At 39.3% G+C, this 27164-nt stretch overlaps 2 protein-coding genes across 6 annotated transcripts in view; both read right to left on the bottom strand.

The window, feature by feature from the left end:
• The window catches only part of LOC122550254 (contactin-associated protein-like 2), a 2198962-nt gene that overhangs the window by 1928005 nt on the left and 243793 nt on the right, over positions 1-27164 (bottom strand). The gene's annotated exons all lie outside the window — the stretch shown is intronic.
• tpk1 (thiamin pyrophosphokinase 1) overlaps positions 1-27164 on the bottom strand; it is a 281858-nt gene that overhangs the window by 155617 nt on the left and 99077 nt on the right. For all 5 annotated transcript variants that reach the window (XM_043690143.1, XM_043690140.1, XM_043690145.1 and 2 more), the window contains exons 6-7: positions 26093-26165; positions 4842-4937 (exon numbers count right to left, since the gene is read on the bottom strand). In XM_043690143.1, the coding sequence (XP_043546078.1) occupies positions 4842-4937; positions 26093-26165 (169 nt within the window). The remainder of the gene's footprint in view (positions 1-4841; positions 4938-26092; positions 26166-27164) is intronic.

Genomic DNA, 27164 nt, shown 5'->3' on the forward strand with positions numbered 1-27164 from the left:
AAGCACTTGTAACTGAAATACCAAGAGTTTTGCAACTTTAATCAATCAAATGCTGTACATTATTGACCTGTATGATAGAATGTTGCTTTTTGAAACAATAAGATAGAGATTTTCAGACTGAACAACACCAAGGGTCTTTTGAGTTATGGAAATTCTTCCTGCCAACCACCCTTTGATCAAATACTCGCAGAATGCGAAAAAGCAGTAAAAGCCAAGACAGCAGGAGAGTAAAAACATATAGAGCCTTCAGACAGAAAGCAACCATCTCTCTCTGATTGGGGGAGAAAGAAAGACAAATTAAGGAAGCCTAAAAGAAAGAAATCTAAAACAAGATTGGCTGAGTCCACCCGATCAACCATGAAATTGAAGGAGGTCTGTCATTCTACACTCAACAGTGGGTCATTATTGCAAAACCTGAAAGGACTGCATGAAAATAACTTTCCACCTTGTCATCTTTGGAATTTTAGCCTGTCTGTATCTTTTTCCACTCACAGTGTACATGTTAAACAATTTATCTTGTGTCTTCTTAATCATGAGACTATATGTGCACGTGAGGCTTTTAAGAAGTATCATGAGGTTACACTTAAATATTTTCTTTTCTCTGTGCTTACTGAAGTATAAAATAATTAATTACTTTATAGTTACTACAAAATGTGGTATGAATTGCTGTTGGCCTGAGTAGTATTCAATCAATAAGGCAGATTGGTCCTTTTGGTGGTCTTATTGGGATTTTACACAGCCATGTATGTTGTGATAGTTTGTGAAACGGTGGAACTCCAATATTAGTGTACTCTTCCCAGTTAATTAAGTTTTGCAAATCTAATATGCTTATTAACATCCTGCATCAGAAAAACATAAATAGCAGCAGGGGTCCACCAATCAGCTCCCCTGCCATTCATCAAAATCATGCTGACCTGCTTGAGGCCTCATCTCCTCTTTCATGCTAACTCAAGTCCTCATTATTTCAAAAAGTTATCGTTCCCATGGAATATAGATTGCTTATTTCTGAAATAAGTTGAGATTCTCTTGCGTATAGCCTTCTAAGGTTTTACAACAAAAAACAGGGGTACTTTAGGTCTCTTAAGTTCAATCTTAAAAATTCAAATCTCCAGGAAGAATTCTCCAGCTTGTCCTGAACATGACTTTCTTTGTCCTGATTAACATTAGTGATGAAGTGGCCTGTAATTTCATTCACTGGGGCATGCACAGAGTAGGGAAATCGGAAATTTCCCAACTCCCAAACTGGACTCTCAAGAAACTTTCTCAACATCAACTGAAGCCTGCAGAGCCAATTCTTTGGTGTGGACTCTGTCATCACCAGAAACAGATGAGGCAGCCATAAGGGATTGCAATATGCCACAGCCGGCTGGTGAAAAAGCTCATCATGATCATCTGGGACTTCATCATGGATATAATAGTTTAAAAGCAATGAAGTCCTCTGGTCCTCACTCGCTAAACACTTCCCATGCAACGTCCATGCCAACTGATGCCATCTCATGTATCTCATTCAGCCCTCAATTTTAATCTATGCACTCCCCACATAGATCCACGACTTATTATTGGCCTTATGTCAACCTAATGCCAATTTCATGTCAACCACGCCATCATTCATCTCCATGGAATTTTATAACCTCCAGCAATGTTGTATCACCTCAATTAGAACTACACTCTCTTCTCGTGCTATGGCACTTTTGTTTTACCCTATATGTCAATTTAGATCAATGAATGCCCTCATTCATCCCCATAGCCCCTTAAATCTCTTTGCCAACTTGATTATTTTGTCACTTGGGATAAACAGCATGTAATATAAAAGAGCAGGGGACTTACATGCCCTAACAGGTCCTCAAACCTGATCATCCTTTAATTCACATTTGTGTCTATGCTTAACAATCGCAAAAAGATTCCACCCCAAAAAGATATGGGACCTCTCTAAAAGGGCATCTAGCCCCTTCGAAGGACACCAGCTAAGTTTACATCTTTTCCTCAAAATTATCAAGCACATAAATCATATTTTAGAAGTGCGAATGGCACAAACTGCTTCTGAAAGTAGGCAGCTACATTTCTAAACATGATATTTTTAATTACCTCCATTAAAAATGAATATGCTCCTCCTCTATTTCCCAATCTCCTTGTAAAAATGGTGGCTGTCAAATATCTAAGTGGAGCTTCTAGATGCAGGTTTGGAACTCTATCTCCTCTGCAAACGTTCAGCTCAGAGTGTGTATTTAGAAAGTTGACCTTTCAACACAGAGTATTCAAAATCTTCAAAAGAATGTTGGCATTCGAAATCTAATATCATTTGCCACTAAGATTCTCTTCAATTTTTTTCCCTTTTTGGCATTTGGTTTCAAATGTAGTTGTTGGTATTAGTTTCTCTTTTAATTGCAGTAGGTCTGTGAGAGATTAACTTGGGAAATATTTGCTCAGTTCCCATTGAGGGTCAGTCCTAATCCGATAATGTCTACAATTCAGCATTAAATCAAGCGTTAAGGAGAAGACCTTCAGATGGCAGCAAGGAATTGACTATAAAACCAACCCTAACATTTGTGCACATGCCCCTCAACTAAACAAAATTGGCAATCTGGCTTACAAGTTGGGGTATGTCTGGAAAACCCCAATATCCCTAAACTATTGGAGAAGTGATATTAGGAGGCATGATTATAATAAAACAGTGGTTCTGCTAAGACTTTCCAAATAGCCTGTATCGTAATATGAAACATGAGTTGGAAAGCAGGAGCGGGGTACAGAATCCACAAGTGCAGCAGAGTAGGTTGGGTGTCTCACTTGGAAGAGAAATGCACAAGGACAGTTAGACACAGTAATGTGAAGTCGGCACATCTATCTCACTGGTATAGAAGGAAATAATTGTTTTCCTTAAATATCATTAATATGTCCTTTAAATGCAATCCTTGCATACGGGGTATACCATGCAGGTTATAGCTTAGATAGGTCTGTGACTGTTACCATTTGAAAGGGGTTCCTTCAATTAAAATCTTTGAGAATCACTATGACTGGAGAGTAGCCCTTTGGATGCTGTAACCATGGTGCTTTATTTTTTGAATATAGCCTGAGAGACGTAGCTCAGAGAGGGAAACTTGGGAGGTTTGTTTATAAGAAAACAAGACAAACAGATGTGTAGTAGGTTTTCAGTTTAGAAGGTCAGGGATAAATTTCCTTTTTTACTTTTGATTACAGACAACATCCATAGCTTGAAAAATGTTATTTTAGTTTCAGTTTGCAGAAGTCTTGCCTGAAGCTGAGGTAAACTAGTTCTTTCTGAAAAAGAGAGGTAGTTGAGGACTATTAATAAAGAATTTACCTCAGTGAAAGGGGTTTAGTTTTAAAGTACTAATACAGAAGCATTTAGTTAAAACTCTAAAGGGGTTATCTGAAGATGAGAACATTTAAGCTCAATTGCATGAATGGTCCAGGAAGATGCGAATAGATTTTCACGACTGAGTAATGAAACCACAGTTAAATTAAGCTTGATGGATGGGATAGAGAAGAGAATTCTCTCTGGTATGACTGCTGACAGTGTTTTGGGATTATTGGGATTGTATTTTACCACTCATTCAAAATCTTTAAATTTGTATCACATTTAAATAGTTTGGTTAAGCTTAAGTCAATCAGAATCCTCTAAATTGTCTAACTTTAACTGATCCTTTCGGAGAACTTCAGGGGAGATGCCCATTGGAAAAGGCAAGTTCAAATACAATTCCCACAGAAATAGATGCATTGGGGATCCACATTTTCCCAACATACAACGCCAGTCCATGTTACCCAAATGGTTCTGGCAATCGGAATATCTAGCTTATAATGTTGACATCTTAGGCCACATGGACGGTCCCAGGGTTGGGGAACCTGCGGACTTCTAGGCCATTGTGTGTGTGGCCTTTTGAATGAATCCAAATTTTGCAGAACAAATCTTTTATTTTTTATTAATATGTTTTTTTTGTCCTTTATTATTTTTATTTTAATCTTAAAATGAATGTATTTAAAATACCAGAGAGTTAACTTTAGAATTAACATTTTTTTCTCTTTTTTTTAGTTAGTTAGTACATAGGAGCTAGACTTTTACAAAACAATGTGAATTTTGAAGAATATATAATTGAAGTTTCTTGGATGCGGCCTTATTAGATTACAACTAACATAATGCGGCCTTCCAACATGAAAAGGTTCCCCACCTCTGGTTCCCCACAGTCACTGTCCTGATTCAGGAAGGTTGTTCATCACCACTGTCTCCAGATCAATAAGGGACGGGTAATAAATGCTGGCCTAGCCAGCAACACCTACATCCCATGAACAAATTTAAAACTACATTACACTACACTAAAAATTGTCTGTAAGTGAAGGAAGTTACTCTTGGTTAAAGTCCAATAGGCCTATTTAGAAGCACTAGCTTTCGGAGTGCTGCTCTTTCATCAAGTGGTTGTCACCACCTGATGAAGGAGCAGTGCTCCAAAAGCTAGTGCTTCCAAACAAACCAGTTGGACTATAACCTGGTGTTATGTGGTTTTTAACTTTGTACACCCCAGTCCAACACCGGCATCTCCAAATCTGTAAGTGAAGTGAGAAAAACTGTATGCAATTTTTCCCACTCGGGCATATTAGAGATCGTTTGACCATTAATGAATTAGCTTCAATATAAAATAGGAGAATATTACAACTTATATGGAATAAACTATCCTGGTAGTTAGATAAAGGTCAAATCTATATATCAGTAAATGTTTCAATTTTTATTTTTACACTGGAGTTGAACTTTTAGTTTAAAACAAAATCTGCAAACAATCTGGCTTAGAGATATTTCAAGCAACTTGAAACATTGCATGTCTGCATTATACCTCTAGTCCTTGGTCCTTCACTTTCTGAAGTAGTATTTGTAAGCACTTTGTGAAGTCGGTGAGGTCCTGATCTGGTGTGTCAATAATTTCACACTTCTAGGAAAACAAATGAAGATTATTAGAACCAAAAAATGATCAAATTATATATCTTATTTCCATTATCAGCTACAATAATATACTCCCTTTCATGGGTTAGTATATTTGGTAAATGTAAATTATCTTTCAGATATGTCAGGAGAAGGATTAGGCACATCATACAAGCTGCTCACAATTGAAAAATTGTGTAGAAATGTAATCACTTGCTCGTGACTGGTTATCTAAGATAACTAGTGAAATCCTGATGCATGATCTATCTCACTTGAATAAAGTTTTAATTAACAGACAGATTCAGATAGGGAGAGGTAAGAGTTTTGAATAACATTCTCTGCCTCGAATTTTCCAAATATAAACTTAAAATTAAAAGATATGGGACTTGTATTGTACTCGGAGCTTTTTTTTAAACTGGTTAAGCAATATTGTTAGAAACTCACCCACAGCTCTAGAAATAATGACCAAGGTATTTTAAGTACCCACGGTTTATTTAAATACCACTAGTTTTGAGTGTTTTCGGTTGCAGTGTAAAATTGTGTAGCCTGCAGGCCACCTAATAATAAGAACAATAGAAATAAGACTAGGTTCCAAAGCCTCCTCACGGTACACTATGATTGGGAAGGGAGAGATGGTGGAGTCATTGATAACAAGAGCAACTCATGACTTCCTTGTGGAACCTGGAGACTAACTCCTCCTCTGCATTGCTCCAAAAACAAATTCCAAAACGCTTCCCAAAATTTAGTTTCAGGAGCCCTTCTACTTTCTCACAAAATTTTTGCAGCAGGAAATTTTCCGGACGTCACCATATTAAAATTCCAGTCACAAGTTGAAAGACCTCAACATAACTCAAAATGCATATGCAGAAACTAATCCCTACTGACACTGAGACAATGCTTATACCACTTATTTAGTTTAAATGACTAAAACTGCAACCAATCAGTTCTAAGTGGCCTCTTTCGCAAACTGAACTACCTTAATTTTGCAACTTATTTATATAGCTCGACATCACAACCATTGACCCCCAGTACATCACAAAGAGGCTGGATTTTGTCTCTCAACACAGAAGGAATCTACGTCTGCAAGTGGAGGTTTGTTAAAGGATACAGCAGGGAAAAATAGGCTGGAGACTTGGGCAAAGAAATGACAGATGACGTTTAATCCTGACAAAGCAGGGTGATGTATTTTGGAAAATCTAATGCAAGAGGGAAATATACCTTAAATTGCAGAACCTTCAGTACTATCAACATACAGAGGGTTCTAGGTGTACAGAGCCCCAGTTCCCTGCAAGTGGCAACAAAAGTGGATCACAAGTTGCTCAAGGAGGCATATGGCATGTTTGCCTTCATCGTTTGGAACAAGAGTGTAACAATTGCCAAGTCGTGCTGCAGCTATACAGAACCTTAGTTAGGTCATATTTGGAATATTGTTTACAGCTCTAGTCACCACAATACCAGAAGGATGTCGAGTCTTTGAAGAAGACACAGAAATGATTTACCAGGATGTTGCTTGGTTCAGAGAGTATTAGTTATGAGGAGAGATTGGAAAAAACTTGGTTTGTTTTCACTTGGCTGTCATTTCATATTTTGCTCTAATTCTTGCTGCCCATCATTTTCCTCATCTTGGGAAACATGCTGGGTTGGGACCTGGCACACTTCAACTGACACAGGGTATTTAGGGTGTAGGTTTGCTCGCTGAGCTGTAGGTTTGATATCCAGACATTTCATTACCTGGCTAGGTAACATCATCAGTGGCGACCTCCAAGTGAAGCGAAGCTGTTGTCTCCTGCTTTCTATTTATATATTTGTCCTGGATGGGGTTCCTGGGATTTGTGGTGATGGCATTTTCTGTTCATTTTCTGAGGGGTTGATAGATGGTATCTCGATCTCTGTGTTTGTTTATGGCATTGTGGTTGGAGTGCCAGGCCTCGAGGAATTCTCTGGCATGTCTTTGCTTAGCCTGTCCCAGGATAGATGTGTTTACCCAGTTGAAATGGTGTTTTTTTTAAATCCATAAACCAGGAGCCCCCCTCAGACCCATAGTCTCATTACCCGGAACACCAACTTACAGACTGGCCAAAGAACTACACGCAAGACTGAAATACTTAGTAGAAGAGTCACAGCACTCCATCCACTCCACCCAGGAATTCCTAAAAATCATCAACGCCAAAAACAAACACAGAGATCGAGATACCATCTATCAACCCCTCAGAAAACGAACTGGAAATGCCATCACCACAAACCCCAGGAACCCCATCCAGGACAAACATATAAATATAAAGCAGGAGACAACAGCTTCGCTTCACTTGGAGGTCGCCACTGATGATGCTACCGAGCCAGGTAATGAAAAGTCTGGATATCAAACCTACAGCTCAGCGAGCAAACCTACACCCTAAATCTCAACCTGAGCTGCAAACCTTCACAAACCTTGCAAAAGACACAGGATATGCCATTTAAATGCCTGGTGCAACTTCAAGTTTCTCTCACATTGTTTTTTTTTTAATAGAGGTGGGTATGATCATGAAGGAAGAAATTATACCAGGTAAGCTACTTTATAAACTGTGGGAGAAGATTGCTGTGGAGCTAGGAATCTTTTGATAGATATATTTAAATGTTCTTGGCAACTTCTAATTAAGTACTCTTTAAAAGGTTAAATACAATATTAATTCACTGACTGATTATATGGCTCTGTCTCCTACATCACTTGCATTAATGAAAGCATTATGAATGCCTGGCTGAGCTTCAAGACTCATTAATGCACTCAGACCTGTATGGGTTTGTTTAAATAGCTTGAAGGGAACTGCCCATTTTGTTTGACAGTTTTATTTGCTTTTAATTAGTTTATCTTTACTTGAAGTTGGTTTTAATTTTGACATGATTAGGAGGTATTTAGTGGATTATAATGTTTTCAATGAGACTAACAGTCCATGCATGGTTAACAATTTTATGGGAAAGGAAGATAGGCAATTTTTTGGAAAGGAAATTTTGAGTGATTTTATTTTCTGGTAATTGCATTTTTATTTTAAAAAGTATGTGGGTCATTCAATCCACAGTCAACGGATATCAAATGAATGGGCATGGAGAGAAAATGGAAGGTATGATGGAGCACGCAGGATGAATTGAGAGTTAACAGGGCAAGGGTGAAGGTGAGAGGACCCAACATGTAAGAAAAGAACAGGGCTGATGTCCCAGTAACCAGCAGAGGGCCTTCTAACCTTGCTGCTTTGTGATCTACCTCCCACTGTTGCAGTGACAGACCTGTTTCAGAAGGCTGTAGCACTGACTCTAGCATGCATTTGACTCCCAGAGACCAAGTTTTTTTTGAAGATGTGCTGCCTCTCTGGAGTCTGGACTATCAGGAAATGACCTTACTTGTTTCTGTAAAGATGACAAAAATCAAGTCCAAGTCTAAAATTAGAACTCACCTTGATCTAAAAGAATAATTTCCACCTCCCACCTGGACTAGCCTCAAACAGACTTGTTCCATCAAGCATTGAGCCTTATCATCTTAGCTAACCTTACAAATATGTTTGTGGATCCATCTTTGTACAATAAATAAACACCTGGTAAAATATGGTGTGGACCCAAAGACTCTGACCAGGAAAGAGGTACTAAGGTTAACAAAAGCATTCACTCGGATCCTATTCTGTTCTCAGGTATTCATGTTCCTTCCTGCAGCAGTTGGTGGTCCACAGATTGTGCTTTGAGCTTCAACAAAGCACTACACTTTCATATAAATAAAATTAATCAGTTGAAAAAAAGATGAGAAGACACAAGATCTTGCAACCTACTAACAGTAAGAAATGACTCATTGAAATAGTCAATTTAAAACTCAGTGATAAAACTGTGCTTGATTGAAACTTAACTTCCCTGGTTTCATTATACAGAAGATAATTCCACTGTATACTAAAGTTATTCGAATCCATGAATCTTTTCACTTCAAAGTAATTGCACCATGCCTTTAAAAGAATAATTTATACTTCTTCTAAAGCCATTCAGCACTTGAGTCTCAAGTCACTAGCAATAAGAAAAATGTAAATTTCCACAGCTCGTGTTTCAAATTTTTGTCACAGGCATATGTCAATGTCTGATTAAAGGTTGATAGAACAGGTCTTCTACTTTTATGATTCTTTCTACATAACATCTTTGACATAATAAAACTTGATTCAGCTGTCAATTAATTAAACCAGGAAAGAACAAACCATTAAATGATAATAATTGAAGGCAAAATTAACAGGGTCTCCTTTAAACCTGTGCACTTTGCGTATTTCTTGTGTAACATGACACTTCATTTACCTGTGTTACATTAGTAATTAGCCTTGCTAAAATATAACCAGAAGATTTATTGGGCGACAAACTACCATATTATGAGTGCAATGTTTTCAAAAATAAGTAGGCGTTGTTCTTAGACAAAATAAAAGCTAACGTTCAAGTGGAGGTGGGCAAGAGGACAACAGTCATTCAATGTCATCAGTAGCTGTCTCATGGTCACTGGCCAAAAGGATTCAGACAATTGATTGTCAGCACAAGCTATCTGCCCTGGAATTAGGGTTTATCAACAAGGGGCAAGGCTGAAGAGCACAGGAAATCCACATCATGCAAACTTTGTAGGCAGCAGTCCTCATTAGTCAGTTCTCATCGAGCTGTCTTCATCAGACAGTCCTCATCTGTCAGTCAGTCTTCATCAGTTAAACCTTATCAGGCGGTCTTCATTGAGCTGTCTTCTCTAGATGGAAGATAAACCAGAAGAAAAGGACAAAGTCCCAGGGAAAATTTCCCTAACACCTCAGTAGAAGACATAACGCTGCTTTTACAACTTTAACAAGATAAACACATTGCCAACAGCCGGTTTATCCACTGGCATTGTTGAACAATCCCCAAATGTCATAGGTGCATACTTTTATTTGGTCAGTTAGCCAATGTATCATAATTTAACTGCTTAACAAACTTAATAAATTATTTAAAAGTTGCTACAAAGCATTAACTGCCTATATTCAGTAACTGTGATCACAACACGTCCCAAAATCAACAGTGGGAAATCAAATACCTTCATCATGATTTAGTTTTCTCATAATTCTTCGAAATAATGCATTGAGATCTCAGTGACAGCAATCAGACACTTCGAGCATATTTAAAGAAATAAATTTGCATTTATCAGAAGCAGTTCACAAGCTCAGAACTGTCAAAATCATACCACAACCAATGAGTTAGTTTTTGCAATACTGTTGTTTTGTAGCAAGCAAAAACGTACAAACCTCAATGACGCGCATGACCACAGAATCCCTGTTGGTGATGATGGCTAGGCCAGCATTTAATGCTCTTTCCTGGATGCTCTTGGGAAGAAGCTGCCTTCTTGAATCACTGCAATCCATTTGGTGTGGGTAGACCCACAATGCCAGGAGGGAGGGAGATTTTGAACCAGTAATTTTGAATGATTGGTGATATTTTTCCAAGTCAGGATGATGAGTGGTTTGGATGGGAACTTGCAGGTGGTGGCATTCCCACGTATCTGCTGCACCTTGTCCCTCTAGATAGCAGTGATATTTGATTTGAAAGATGCTGTCTAGGGAACCTTGGTAAATTTCTACAGTGCATTGAGTACATGTATGCATTTCTGACACCGAGCATCGGTGGCAGAGGGTGTACATGTTTATGGATGTGGTATTACTCAAGTAAGCTGCTTTGTCCTGAATGGTATCAAGGTTCTGGAGTGTAGTTAGAGTTGCAATTATCCAAGTAAATAGAGAGTATTTAATCACACTTATGACTTATGCCTTATTCATGGTGGACAGACTTTGAAGAGTCAGGAGGGATTCTTAACCTCCAACTTGCTTGTGAGTCATAGTATCTATTTGGCTGTCCAGTTCAGGTTCTGGTCAAAGGTAACTCCCAGGATATCAATAATGGGCAAGTCAGCAATCTTAATATCACTGAATGTCAAGAAGCAATGATTAGGTTCTCTCTTGTTGGAGGTGGTTATTGATGGGTACTTGTGTGGCGTAAATGTTACTTGTCACTTGTCAGCCCAAGCCCGGACATTGTGCAGGTCCTGCTGCACCTGGACATGGACTGCCTCAGCCCAATGGAGATAAGGCCATTGATGATGCAACTGAAGGTGGATGGGCCAAGGACACCACCCTGAGAAACTCCTGTGGAGATGTCCTGGAGCTGAGATAACTGACCTTCAATAACCGCAACCAACTTTTGAGCCAGGCATAACTCCAACCAGTGGAGGATTTTTCGACTGATTCCCATTGATTCCAGTGGTGCTACGGCTCCTTGATGCCACACATGATCATTGTGGCCTTGATGTTAAGGGCAGTCACTTTCACTTCATCTCTTGAATTCTTTTGTTCACATCTGAACAAATACTGTAATGAAGTCAAGAGATTACTTAGCTTGGCGGATCCAAAGCTGAGTGTCATTGAGCAGTTTATTGCTGAGCAAGTGCTGCTTGACAGCACTATAAGACCATAAGATATCATAGCATAAAAGCCATTTGTCCCATCAAGTCTGTTCTACCACTCAATTATGATTAATATGTTTCTCCACTTTATCCTCCTGTCTTCTCCTTGTAACCTTTGATCATCTTACTTATGAAGAACCTTTGACCTTCTTATTAATGGCTGAAGAAACTCCTCATCTCTGAAGGATTGCCCCATTACTCTGAAACCATCTTCTCCACGTCCACTCTATCCAGGCCCCATCATCCTTCTAATTTCCATCCAGTACAGACCCAAAGTTCTCAACTGCTGCTCATATGACAAGCCTTTCATCTCTGGGATCATTCTTGTAAACCTCCTATAGACCCCCTCCAACGTCAGCACATCCTTCCATAGAAACGAGGCTCAAAACTGCTCAGAATATTCCAAATGCATTCTGACCAGAGCCTTATACACCCTCAGCAGTACATGTCTGCTCTTGTATTCTAGCCCTCTTAAAATGAATGTTAAAATTACATCTGCCATCTAAACCTGCATGTTAACCTTAAGAGAATCCTAAACTAGGCCTCCGAAGTTCCCTTGCGCTTTCGATTTCCAAAGCCTTTTCCCATTTCAAAAATAGTCTATGTCTCTATTCTTCCTACCAAAGTTCACTATTGATGACACCTTCCATTTCATCACAGATGATCAAGCGTAGACTGATGGATGATAATTGGTCAGGTTGGATTCTTGGTTCTAATGCACAGTACACATCTGAGCAATTTTCCACATTGTTGAAAAGATGCATGTGTTGTAGCTGTACTGGAACAGCTTGGCTCAGGGCTGCGGCAGGTTCTGGAACATAAGTCTTCAGTATTATTACCGGAATGTTGACAGGATCCATAGCCTTTGCAGTATCCAGTGCTTATAACAGTTCCTTGATATCATGTATCAAGTTGGCTGAAAACTAGTGTCTGTTATGTAAATGCTTCTGCCGTTTTTGCTGCATGAGAATGAGGATAATCGACCTTGCCAGCTAAGTAATTTCGATCCACTAGGTACCTGTGTGGAGCAAGCCAATTCTGCCTTTCTATTAGCCCGGCACTCATTTCACTTCCTTTCTGGCCACCATTGTTTTGCTTAGACCCACCATTGCTGAATCCCATCATTGTCCAGGATGAATGTTAATCAGGCCATTAAAGAAACTGTTGTGCAAGGGTTTAGGACCCTGGAATGATGCTACAAAGTCTGACCATCAGTGGGTATAAATAGCATACTGTGGGCAGAATTAGAACACACCAGACCAATACACTACACTACAACTTAAGAGACGCTTAAGAATCTATGAGCATGAACATATGGAGCAGCTAGTTCAATCCCTACTTAAAAAGATCAAAGTCTGGTCTATGATTACCACGCATAGCTGTATTTAGTACAAAAGTACAACATAGAGTGCTAATTTGAAGCCTGAACTTGAAGATAGTTCTTGACTTTGTTTTCTCCTCAACCAATCTGATGAACTCAAAATCCAGCAAGGCATCAAACCACATGATAAAAGAAGAATGGCTTGTTGCTTTTTGAACAAATGAACAAGTCGACAATTCCTTCCAACAATAAAGTACTCCTCTAAATCACTGATGTATGAGCATTGGTTACTTATTCGAGTGCAAAAAAAATGGAGTTTGAAAATACAATCAATAATTAAGTTGGTCCCTATACACTACATCAATGCCAATTTTGCAAAGTGATCTTAACTTTAGATCAATTCCAACAAGAATAAGGGCCCAACTGATCTCAGAATGAAGCGAACGGACTCTCTGTAGGTAATGGTCACACAACATTTCAGTCTGAAACTATAGGTAATGCAACCCGAGTATGGTGTGAGAAATGGTTTACAATGGTTGAAGGGCTTTGGATCTTCAAGGAGCTTTGTAAACCTATCATGCATCCATGTAAACAATGAAGTCAGCAAGGATTTTAATCTCTTCACTTTCTGAAGAAGTATTTATATAAATAAATATAAAGAACATTTGGATTTATATAGGGCATTTTATGGCCTCAAAAATATTGGCCAAGATGATCTAAGAGGATAGTCGCTCTGTCATGCTAAAAGTTTAAATATTTAAACATTGTAATGTTGAGAAATTTTGTACAGAAATACATCCAAGCATTCTCTTGCCTGACAGGAGGAACACAATGTAAATCGACATCTTCGTTGCTCAAACGAGCACTTCAGCAACTGTTACCAGACCAAAGGCTGCAGTATAAATGTATCCTTGTAAAATTTAATACCGGAGTTGGGAAGTTTGAATATGATGGAAGATTTTATTAGATTAGATTACTTACAGTGTGGAAACAGGCCCTTCGGCCCAACAAGTCCGCATCGCCCCCCCGCCCGAAGCGCAACCCACCCATACCCCTACATTTACCCCTTACCTAACACGACGGGCAATTTAGCCAATTCACCTGACCTGCACATCTTTGGACCTTGGGAGGAAACCGGAGCACCCGGAGGAAACCCACGCAGACACGGGGAGAACATGCAAACTCCACACAGTCAGTCGCCTGAGGCGGGAATTGAACCCGGGTCTCTGGCGCTGTGAGGCAGCAGTGCTAACCACTGTGCCACCGTGCCGCACACTAATTATTTTATTGTTAATAATTACATCCTTCAGCATGATTTAGGAGTCAAATACAATTCTGAAACAGATCAGTTCTTTCTTTTTTGGGTTTGCACTGGGTTATGACCTGCTAGAGCCCCATGTCTGTCTGCCAAAGATGGATCCACCTTTCAGCTATAAAATGACAACACATGAGCTACCTATTTCAATTATTCCCAAAGGACTGGGTCAAAATATTCACAGAATCTGAGCAGAAAGGAGCCATTCAGTCCATAGTAAATGCACCAGCTCCCTAAATGAACGTCATGACTCAATTTATTCCTTGTAATTCTCACATGGAGGTATAAAAACATTTGAAAGGTGACCACAGACAGCTCACATACATTCTTAATAACTGATTTTTGAGCAATTTTGGGAGAAACCTGGCAAGAGAATTCATTTCCTTTATGAACAACTGACAGTTACAAGAAAAGGCACACAAAAATGTGAAAAAATAGACATTTTCAAATGCTCCATAAAGTACAGCTAAAATGTTTCATGCTGGTGAGCTCTTTATGTTATTTATTTGGAGAAGAAAGCACAAAAATCAAAATGAATGCATAAAACACTAAACAAACAGTCATCGGATTCTACAGACCACATTTGGTCCAAGTTCCATTACCACAAAAAAATTCACAGTTGTTGTTTGGGTAAAAGGCATATTAATTTAACAGTCTCTTGGAAGCACAGAGGCTGTATATTGCTGAAAAGATGACATACTGTTTTATCTTATCCACATCGGGACAAATACAAGAGTGAAAAATTTCAAATCTTCACAACAATTTACACTAAAAGGGAAAAGGATGCTGATTGATTGGGGCAGCACGGTGGCTCAGTGATTAGCACTGCTGTCTCTCAAAACCAGGGACCCTGTTCAATTCCACCCTCGGGTGGCTGTCTGTGAAGTGTTTGCATATTCTCCACAGTTCTGCGTGAGTTTCTTCCAGTACTCTAGTTCCTTCCCTCAGTCCAAAGATGTATAGGCTAGGTGGATTGGCTGTACTAAATTACCCATAGTGTCTAGGGATGTGCAAGCTAGGTTCATTGGACATGGGAAATACAGGGTTACAGGGTTGGGGGAGGGGATCCTCTTCAGAGGGCCAGTGTGGACTCGATGGACTGAATTGTCATGCATAGGATTTGGTGGAATACTAGAATACTGAGTGCAATTTGGATATTTACATTTAAGGACAGTTATAGTGCATTAGAGACAGTACTGCAAAGGTTCACTCAATTGGCCTCTAAGGTCATAGGGTTCCTTTATTCCTGATGAAGGGCTTTTGACCGAAACTTCGATTTTCCTGCACCTCGGATGCTGCCTGGCCCGCTGTGCTTTTCCAGCATCACTCTTATCTAAACTCTAAAGTCATAGGGTTATCCTATGATGACAGGCTGAGTACGTTGCATCTACATTCTCTGGAGATTAGATGAATGAGGTGAACCTTCAAAAAATGAAGATTCGAAAAGGGTTTAACAGGATAAATGTTGAAACACATTTCTGTGGCTGTGGAATCAAACACAAGGGGACACCATTTCAAGGTACAGGGTCAATCATTTTGGACTGAGATGAGGAGACATTTCTTTATTCAAAGGGTTGTGTGCCTTGGAAATTCTCTATCCAATAGGGTGTGGTTGCTCATCATTCAATGTATGTACTTAAGGTAAATGGATATTTCGTCCCTTGAAGAATCAAGGGACGTGGAGATCTGGCAGTAGAGTAATATCAAGGATCGTGATCAGCCATTATCATATTGAATACTTCAGGAGACACAATGAGCCATATGGTCTTCTCCTACTCCTATTTTCCATGTTTTTTTTGTGGTTTTATCCAGCCTAGCTACAATCGAGAGGGTGAGCAGAAGAGATATCCACAAACCACACACTCATCTGTTTGCATGAACATGATTGCTTTCAGACTCAAAGTGCGTTAATTGTTGACTGCAATACACAAATATATGAAATGCAGCATTTTCCTCTGAATAACTCATGTGTTTGTTGTAATTCCATCTAACATCTTACGTCTCTATTAAAAGGCATTGAAAGACAGTTGCTGATCAAAAGAAAATATCAAATTATGTATGAGTATAGATTGTTGAATATTATTTTTGTGTTTCTTCTTTGTGCAATATATTCAGTTTTGCAGACAAGGTCTTATTTCTTCTATTCCTTCACAAGTGCATCCTTAGTTAATGCACTAAACTGCATATTTTAATAATTTGAACACAATGGGAGTCTACATTTCTTGAGATGTGATTCATTGCTGCAGCAAAGGAACCTTGAAGATAGCAATCCCGAAAGAAACTGAAATGTTTGGAAGAATCGTAATTTAGATTTAAGCTTATTAATACTTATCCAAATATGTGGTTATGAATATTAATTATACATATTTCTTCACAACCACCTGATGAAGGAGCGGCACTCTGAAAGCCAGCGCTTCCAAATAAACCGTTTGGACTATAACTTGGTGTTGTGTGATTTTTAACTTTGTCCACCCCAGTCCAGCACCAGCATCTCTAAGTCAATTATAGAAATATAACATAGTAAACGTATAGAAATCACATATAGAAATCATAAATATGAGATATGAGTTATAGTATCCAGCTTGAACTTCCCATCATGTTTTTCAGTCTGTGTCAAGCATTCCACCTAAGATTTTTTTTCTCAGACCATTGGTTTTAAAAATATATTCCCATTTATCAGATGAATGAAACACACAGGCCTCATCTTCCGCCTCGGAACACTTCAACCCCAGGGCATCAATGTGGACTTCAACAATTTCCTACCTGTATTCTTGATGAAGGGCTTTTGCCCGAAACATCGATTTTCCTGCTCCTCGGATGCTGCCTGAACTGCTGTGCTTTTCCAGCACCACTCTAATCCAGAATCTGGTTTCCAGCGTCTGCAGTCATTGTTTTTACCTAGACAGAAGTAACAGCAAACATTTCAGGAGGGAAGGGCTCAAGCCAATACCATGAATTGCAAACTATTAATAACTACTGCTGTGACCAATTTCTTCGACATTCGAAGCTGAAAAGTATGAAGGTGGATAAATCACCCAGACTGGAAGGACTACATCACAAAGTTTTGAAGGAGATAGCTGAGGTGGTTAAAGAGGTACTATGGTGGTAATCTTTCAGGAATTATTGGAGTCAGTGAGGGTCCCCGAGGACTGGAAATTGCTGACATAACACCTCTGTTGAAGGTTAAGGAATCTGGGTTTGTGCTCAATGAAGTTTAGAGCAATCAGAGGGATATCGTTGAAATGAATCCGAGCTCTATTGTAGCATATAAACAGGCCTGAATAGAATGGATGTGACAAAGATATTTCCAACAGTAGGAGAAACAAGGATCTGGGGCCATAGCCTCAGGGTGTAAGGATAACCTTTTCCAACTGAGATGAGGAGAAATTTCTTCAACCAAAGGTGGCTCTGTGGAACTCATTACTGCAGGGGGCTGTGAATGCCAAGTCTTCCAGTATATTTAGCACAGAGACAGATAGGTGCTTGATGAGTAAAAGGATCAAGGGTTACATGGAGAAGGCAGGAGAATCAGGTTGAGAAACATATCAGCCATGACTGAACAGTAGAACAGACTTGATGGGCTGAATGGCTTAATTCTGCTTCTGAATATTTTGGTCTTACGTTCTTTTGCACAATTTTTAAAACTAGGAATTAAACAGTCAATTGTAGAAAGATGGTGATGTCTGATTGCAAAACTGATAAGCAACATCAAGGTAAATGCAATTCAAAGATGTTAATTACAGTTAAAATATAATCTGTACTGATATTACAAGATGGAGTTGATTGAAAAAAACTTGAACAATCAGTGAATCATTTCTGAACTTTTTGGTAGAGCCAGGGAGTCTGTGATTATATCTTGAAAAGTAGGTAAAAGCAAGTAATAATGGGAAGGAGTTATATAACTCCATTAGAGATAGAATTTATTCAAAAGAGAGATATTGCAAATGTTGGAGATTTGAAACATAAAATTAAAAGCTAGTGAAAGAAACACACCAGGTCCAGCAGCATCTGTAGACAGAGAAAGAGGGTTAATGTTTCAAGTGCAATTTGACTTCTTCTACCAAGAGGTGTATAAGAAATTATTCATGGGGGTGGTAATTAAAGAGTAGAATTGAAGTTTAAAATTAGCTTGTATTTCTACTGGAATCAATTCGAAGTATGTCACATTCTCACAGACATAATAGTTATCAGTGGAGTCTTGGTTAGAATGTTTTTTGAATTGAACTTATATCTGTGTATGAATAAACAGTTGAGTTTGAGCGACAAACAGGAGCGGTTGCAGCTTTACTGTGTTGTCACTGCATTGCAGCAGATTGAAAAAGCCTCAGGAGATATTAATCAGTTAGGCTGGCACTTCAAGCAGAACAACAACAATAACTTATTGTTCACCATGTATAAGGCAAATGAGGCACAATATCAGTTTGGCTAAATTTTAATTCCAATTGTCAAATCAACTTCCACGCAGGATTGCACTTCAGCAATTTCTTCAACCCTGTATCTCTATCAAGAAAGTTAAGAAATAACAAGATCATAGGAACACAATGGCCTCCAAACTTCCCTCCTATTAAACACCACCTTGATGTGGATAGGAATATCGCTCCTCCTATGCCGTTGCTTTAAGATAATGCAATTTCTCACCTAATAAGATCTTGGCAGGTACAACAGCATGACTCTACAATGGTTCAAGAGAACATCTACTGCAATCTTATTAGGGAAACTAGGCACAGGAAATAAAACAGGAAATAATACAAACTGTGCAACCATAATAGAGAGTCCAAGTTGGAAAGAAAAAACTTGATAAGCTGTTATTGAAAGTTACTTCCTGAAAGTGGAATTCAGTAATGCACTAGTTACACTCTTGATCTAAGCAAGATAGTGGTCTCGGAAAAAATAATTTGGAGAACAAGAGTTCAAATAGCTGAGGGGATCATGAGAGAATTTGTATGTAGGTTTTTCTTAAAATACAAACTGACTGGAACTAGGTGCATTTTGTTAACTACAACATCGTAGGTTGGGGTTGTCAACCTGGGCCAATCAGAAAGCCCTGGCTGACCAAAATAATCAGGAGATTTATTGTTTTGTTTCCTGGGTTTTCTTTGTTTATTTCCTTTAATTTAAAAATGTGCTCATTTGCACAGGCAGCTATCACCACCACACTGCTGCTGCTGCAGCCTGGGCCTGCTCCCACCACTGCAGCCTGGGCTTTGCCTGCACCTCAGCACTGCTGCTGCCTGGGCCTACCATACCTGGTCTGCTTCCACTGCTGCTGCCTGGGCCTGCTTCCACTGATGCGAAAAAAAAAAATCAGGAGATTTAGAATCTCCTCAGTTCAGGGACTGACTCCAAGCTGGCTGGTCACAGCCAGTGTACTGTGCAAAAGTAAATAAAGGGTGACTTGGTGACAGGATACCGGCCTTTGTGCAGTTATTTCTCAAACAAAAATCTAAAAAAAAATAGATATTATCAGGAGAATAAATCATGAAGCACTCACAGTGACAAAAAACCTAGCTGGCACAATGTCCATTAGGGAGTGAAGACTTTCATCATTACTCACTCTGGCCTATATGTGACCTCAGTCTACACCAAAATGGTTGCCTCTTAACAGATCTCTGAAGTGACCACAGTTTTATCAAACCACGGCTCAGCAATTCAAACAGGTCCATTATCATCTTCTTACGGCAACTAAGGATGAACAACAGACACCTGCCTTCCCAGTACAGCCTAAAGCTAAAGAGAATCGAAAAGCAACATTTTGTTTTGCTTTGCAAGGGCTGTACTTACATTTTTTATGGTTTCTGGGGGTCATTTTTCATTTTCACTGACTTCGTTAGGTGATGCAGTCATGTATTAACATACTTTCTGTGGTTGCTTTGAACTGTTTTTGAAGAGCTTCCTTCTTTACTTAGATAAGGCAATACAAATACTAAAGGTTGCATGTATGAAATCTAACTTAGAACCTATAAATATTTTTGTGAATTATAATAAATAAATGTCCCTTCCTTCATTTCCAAAATAAATTATTGATTCACTCATGGGATATGGGTGTTATTGGCAAGACCAGTAATTGTCAGCTTTCCTCACTGCTCTTGAACTGAATAGATTGTGAGGCCATTTCTACAGGCAGTTGAGAGTCAACCACATTATATGTCTGGTGTCATATGGTGTCCAGACCAGGTAAGGATGACACTTTTTTTTCCCCCTTAAACAAAGTGAACAAGATTTTTTATGCAAATTGATGATAGTTACTGACAGTAGCTTTCACGACCAGATTTTATTAATTGATTTTCTTAATTTAAATGCGACTAGTTGTAATGCTGGGATTTGAAGTTGTGCCTTTAGAGAATGAGGATAGATCTCTCTGTTGATTAGTCCAGTGACATTATGATGAGGCTACCCACTTCTCATCCCCACTAAAATTCCGGCTTGAGATAAAGCAATTTACTGGGAACAAGGCTTATTTCTGCAATCCCTTTTTAAAAAAAAATTGCAAACAATTAAAACCCTCCAGCATAGTGTTGTTCTGCAAATTTATGTTTATTTCTCTTCAAAATGTGTGTTTAAAGTAAGTGCTGATAAACAGGTCAACAATGAAACAAATGGAACACGGAGCAAATTAATTGTGATTCTTCAGCTAATGATCAGATATCAAATGGTTTAATTGACTTATATTTTGTACTTCAGTTTTTTTTCTCTCCAGACTGATGCATCTCTTCATATGCTCATCCATGTTTTAATGAGGCAAATATCGGAACCCCTTAGAACAGCAGCATCCCAGTCATATAAAAGTCCCATATTATTTTATAGAAGTAGTTGATTCATTGAGCGTCATAACCCTGGCAATGCTATACTTTTGACAATGGGCATTGGAAGTCTGAATTCCAATATATAAACAGAAAATGCTGGAGAAATTCAGCAGATCTGCACTTTCTGTGCAGAGAATACAGAGTTAAGGCTTCAAGTCCTTCTTCAGTATTGACAGCAGCTACGAAAAAGTGGCATTTATATTGCTGATGGAGGAAGGAGGAGTGGGAAGGAGAAGAGTGAGCATATAGATGGAGAGAGAGCTCAGACAGAGAGAATGATGGGTAGATGATGGGCTTATTGATGGTAAGCCTGAGAAAAGGGGAAGCTAGATAACTGACAATTGGAACGATGAGTGGTTGAAAATGGCTTGGCTTTGCTAAAAGCATTCCATTTCAGGACAGGACCTGGGGTGTGGAGATAGGTAATTGTCATGCTTTAGAATTGTTAAATGTGACATTGAGTCCTGAAGGCTGTAAGATCTCTAAGCAGAAGATGAGGTGTTCGTCCAGCTTGTTCTGAGCTTTGCAGGAGCACCGCAGGAAACCTGAGACAAAGATATTAACCAGTGACTGGGGTGGTGTGTTGAAGTGGAGACAACTGAAAGCTCAGGGTCATTTTGACGGACAGAACGCAGTCATCCAACAAAACGGTCGCTGAGTCTGCGCTTCATATCCACATTGTGGGCAGCGAATACAGTAGACTAGATTGGATGAAGTGCAGATAAATCGCTGCTTCATCTCAAAGGTGTGTCTGGACTCTTGGATGGTGAGGAGGAAGGAAGTAAATGGGCAAGTGTTGCACCTTCTGCAATTGCATGGGAAGTTACCATGAGGAGATGGAGCTGAAGTGGAGGAGGAGTGTTCCTGGGTGCCCTGGAGGGAAAGGTTCTGGAATAATACTGACAAGGGAGAGGACGGGACTGTGTGTCCAGAGGTGGCATCCTGCTGTAAAATGGACATTTTGAAACTGACACAAAGCATAAATTTCCAGCTTCTGAGCACCAGCCACCTCCTCTTCATCATAAACAGGAATTCCCTCTGCACCACCATTATCCCCAACTCTCAGCTTCTTCCTTGAAAAACAAAGTCTGAACTGTTCCCATCCACCATCACCCATTCTTTGCCTGGCTGAGCTCGTCCTCACTTTGAGCAACCTCTACTTTAACTCCTCTCACTTTCTTCAGGTCAGAGGGGTGGCCATGGGTTCCCACATGGGCCCCAGTTATGCCTGTCTCTTTGTGGGGTACTTGGAACATTCTTCTTCCAGTCCTACCCAGGTCTCTACCCAGAACTCTTTCTTTGGTATATTGATGACATCATTGGTGCTGCTTCCCTCGCTCCTTCAGAATTGTTAAAATTAATCAATTTCACTTCCAGTTTCCACCCTGCTCTCACCTTCACTTGGTCCATCTCCAACTCCTCTCTTCTTTTCCTCAACCAAGGATTCCCCGCCACTGTGGGTGACAGGGTCCCTAGTTGTGTCCAATTCACTAAGCCTCCCTCCCACAATAACAATCAGGTCCCCCAGTCTTCATTTTCTATCCCACCAGTCTCTGTATCCAAAGGATTATAAGCCACCATTTCTGTCACCTCCACCAGGATTCCACCACCAGATACATACTTCCCTTCCCTCCCTTGTCAGCATTCCATAGGCATCCAGTCCCTCCAGGCCAACCTCTTCCTCCACTGCCAAAACCTCCCCCATCCCCATGGCACTTTGCCATGAAATCGCACAAGGTGAAATACCTTCCTGTTTACCCCCTCCCTCCTCACTATCCAAGGTCCCAGATATATTTTCCCAGTGAAGCACACAATATATATGCACTTTGCTCAATCTAGTCTACTGTATTCACTGCTCACAGAGTGTTCTCTTCTTCACCAGGGAAACAAAACACAGACTGGGTGATCACTTTGTGCAACATTTACTCCTGACCGTAAAAAATGATCCCATTGCCTGTCACTTCAACACCCACTGTGTTCCCACGCCAACATCTGACTTAAGCTCGCTGCACTGCTCCAGCAAAGCTCAACCCAAGCTGAAGGAACTGCACCTCATCACCCTTGCTTTGTTTCCACATCTCTTGCACTCTTTTCCTTGTCTCTTTTACAAGTGAAAACAGCTTCACCCTATCTATTCTGCCTAACCCAGTCACCATTTTGAAAATCTCAAACAGGTCTTCTCTCAACCTTCTTCTCAGCAGGGAGAACGGTTCCAACTTCTTCAATCTACCCTCAGAGCTGAAGTTTCTCATACCTGAACCATTCTAGTGAATCACTTCTGCAGTATCTCCAATGCATCGTATCTTTCCTGTACGTGGTGCCCACACTGTATGCTTCGATTTAACAAAAAGACTAGCACTAAGTGAGAACACAAGCAACGCCAAATACTGACAAACAATGTGGAACATGCAAACATTTAAAAGATTTATAAATAATACAAAACACGAACTCAGGGAAAATTGCAAATACAAATAGAAATATTTAGACGTAAATAATGCAACGTGCTCTACAAAATTTGATGTAAACAATGCCAGATCTTCTAAATGAAGGAGAAAGGAAATACTTTTAAGGAGCAGACTTACTTGACAGAGTGCCATTAGAACAGGGAATGTAGACAGAAATGTTAACAAGCATTTCACACAATGTGGGCTTCACTCCTTGAAAATTATAGGGCCTGAAACTAGTACTAACTGGACACAACAACTGAAAAGAGAGATAGTGGATTGCAAAAGAGCAATACAGTTTCTAAATGGGTTAAATCAAGTATAGGCAAGACAGTTTTCACCGAGACTGAAAACTGAAAATATCAATAAAACTCCTCTGTCTGACATAATTCTTAATCCCTATGGATATATTAGCATGAGCCAACCGTTTTGGACACCAGCAATTGCCACTTGCAATTTGTAATGCCCAGTTGTTATCATGACCGGGTCAGGAAAAGGTAGTAAAGGCCGATAAAGGGGAGGTAACAGCCAGAATATCACCAAGTCTTTCATCCACTACGTAAACATCAATCAAAGCCAAACACATTTCCAGCTTCAAAAATGAGGAAACCTAGAATATGCCAAAGATCTTTCGGTAAAATATTATTCAGAATTTAGTTGCCATCTCTGAATGCACTGGCTCTGAATACAGTTGTTTCTCTGAATGTGGCGAATACCCTGTATGGCAGGGAAAGTCAATGTGCAGATTCGGTAGTTGCAAAAAACACTGAGTTTATAATTGCTAATTTATGTAATCCCAAATGTAAATTCCAAACACAGTCCCTACCACAAACACTACCATAAATTATCTAGGTTATCTAAGCGTATTTAGATGAAAAGCCATTTCTCCCTTCAAATTGATGTCCTTTCCAAGTGATTGGTGATGGCAGCAATGGACCAGTCAGAATAACTGCTCCTGCTCTTCCAGTCACATGCTTCCCATCTCCTGGTCTTGCTGCCCTTCCACTCAAGAGATTCTTTCAAGTAAGTGTGGGAGAGAAGAACTGAAGGTCGAAAGAGTACCTCCTCAGGCCTTCTGTCTCTGCTGTACGAATGAGCAACTCTTCTCTAATTTGGTTACCTCACCATCAATTTTTCCATGGCTCTCTTGGGAGATTTTAAACACTAATTTGCTGATTACTGCGCACACCCTCCTCCACCACCCCACCCCCACCTTGTAATTTGAACTTTATTTAAAAAGTGGCAGGAGATAGTTATCATGGTTTTCCATAAACTAAAAGTATGCAATTTTGATTGTTTTAATTATTATTAAAAAGCATTGTACAACCTAGACTCTCGGAGAACTACATGAAATCACTGCTAACTCCATGTGGAGTTGGATTCTGTGTTGCCTATTTGGCTAGAGATGTTTTTTTGATGACCTTCTTATATTAAACATATAATGATTTTGGTGCAAGATTTGCACCCTCGTTTTCAATTTATGGTTTCTGCACTTTTCTGAATTTGTGTTAAGTTTTCTCATTATTCAAGCCCAGATTTCTTGTAGCATCTGTTACAATAAATGGGCTCTTTCAATTTTATAATTCCATCATAAGAGGTATACAAAATCCAATTTTACTAAAATGTGGTATCTGAAAAGTGGATTTCTTGCAATATAATTCTGTGAATTTATCACAAATACATTCCCTCATTTGCAAAGGTCAAGTGCATAAAATACTGATAATGACGAATAGCTGTTTGATTGCATACCTTCAGATTTTGTTGACAGCAAAGCAACATTTAGGATTTTATTTAATTTAATTATTGTCACATGTACCTTTTTACAAAGTACAATGAAAAGCATTGTACAGCGTCAACACTCTGGGAGCCATCTTAAAACTCAGAAAAATAAACCAAGACATAGAATATAAAGGCAGAAAAATGAAGAAATGAAGAAAGTGTCCAACTTTACAGTCCCTTCTGTTAAGTGCTCCATCACGGGCCATGGACCTGGTGGCCAGGCATGAATCCGCTTCACTGTACTGCCACCACTGGAACGAAAGTCACCCACTCTTCAGTGCCATCTCTCCTCTACCGACCCCTCACCACTATGAGTCCTTGTTGGACTTCACTAATGCAGATCCCACTGATGCTACCAGGTACTGCACTGACCCAAACTCGACTCTGACACTATGAGTCTGCTTTGGGCCTGCCTCACTGATGAAGTCACTGTCGATGCCGCCTGATTTCGTACTGGGCCCAAACTCACCTCTGCTGCCACTCCATGAAACTGTGCTGAATGCAGATTCTGCAGGGAATCCAAACTCACCTCCAGTGGTACCACTACAAACCAATGCTGCTGGATCCACTCACCGCTGGCACCATGACCAAGCTCTTCACCAAGAGGTAATTAAAGTAAAATAGAAGATAAAAAAAAAGAAAGGAAAGAGGCCAAAAGAAAGAAGCGAAAGAAAAGCAGACAGGATTCGGGCTCAGGAGCCTTACTTCACCTACATCTTACAAGAAGAGCCAAAAGTAAGCTGTTACAGGTGCATAATAACTTGTTCAAACATGTTCTTCACCAACTTCAATCCACCACATTCCTTGTTATAATGTTTAACCAAGTCAGGAGATACACAATAAATCATTTCCAATCGTTAACAGTGGCTGTTTCTTTCTTGGTAAACAGTCAAATATCTGATTAATGAAAAACTAGATTTATGATCAAATTAAAAACATTTAGAGCCTATTCAGTGTAAACAGTGACTAAATATTGTTCAGTACTTTATAACTGGTCATCTACTTTAAGATAAACTAAAGGTTTGCTGTTGTTTTACCTTGACTTTGTAAAATTCTTTTACTTCCGGTTTAATCGAATCAAAATCTCCAGTGATGAAATGAGGCAGATACCTAGAAGAAAAGACAACAGAAACAGCCACTTTACATGAGCAGATAGTATTCTCCCACACAAAAACAAATCTGGTGCATAAGAAGCTAAATTCAAACTGACAGATCTATGAAGAATTGGAATTTTCCACTTGTATTTCTGCTCTACTCAACAAATCTAAAATGTGACCAGGCACCTAAATGATTAAAGTGACATTTTCTTCAGACACTGAAGTCGAAATTACACAAACGAGACATTTTTTGACATTTAATAAGAAATAAAGCTTTCCTGGAGCTGGTGTGATCTAGACGGAGGTTAGGACTTGCAATTTTAAATTTAAATCAAAGTGTCCTTTAACATTAACGTGAAGGAGAGAAACATTTCTTCATCAAACAAGTTGCTTTGTAAATTTTTATAATTACAAAAAACTCACTACCACTTCATGCAATTTAAATAACTTGCAAAAATAGATACATTGTCCAGAATAGTTCAATATAAATATTGTAACATACGCCAGAAGTCCGTGGTATTCTTCCTACATATGGATGATAAATACCAATATATCTTTTAAAAGGTGTGAGAAATATGAAGTTCATAAAAGTTTTGTTTTGGATCTGTCTCTTCAATTTTGTGTAAAATAGAGAAATGAAGGATTCATGGGGCCTTTTTTGAAACCTGACTGATAACAAGTTTGCATAATATAGTTGTTAAAGATTAAAAGGCGGATTGGATTGTCGTATTGGGCAAAATATTCACACCTGCAGACAAAGGTGTTCCATTGGAAGATAATTAGTTTCCACAGGGTAGCATTAGGAATGTCAGGTTTTATAAATAATTATATTTTGGATAATCTATTTAATAGAATGGAGCTGGAGGCCTGGACATTATCTATCTGAATACAAGGCCCACATGATTCACACAGCCATGGAGATAGGTTTTGGAAGGCAAAGGTCCTTAGGAAGCCATTGTAGGATCGGTTTACAGGTATCTTGAGCTATCACTGAATATTACAGGTGCAGTTA

Source organism: Chiloscyllium plagiosum, chromosome 5, assembly GCF_004010195.1.
Source record: "Chiloscyllium plagiosum isolate BGI_BamShark_2017 chromosome 5, ASM401019v2, whole genome shotgun sequence".
Lineage (NCBI taxonomy): Eukaryota > Metazoa > Chordata > Chondrichthyes > Orectolobiformes > Hemiscylliidae > Chiloscyllium > Chiloscyllium plagiosum.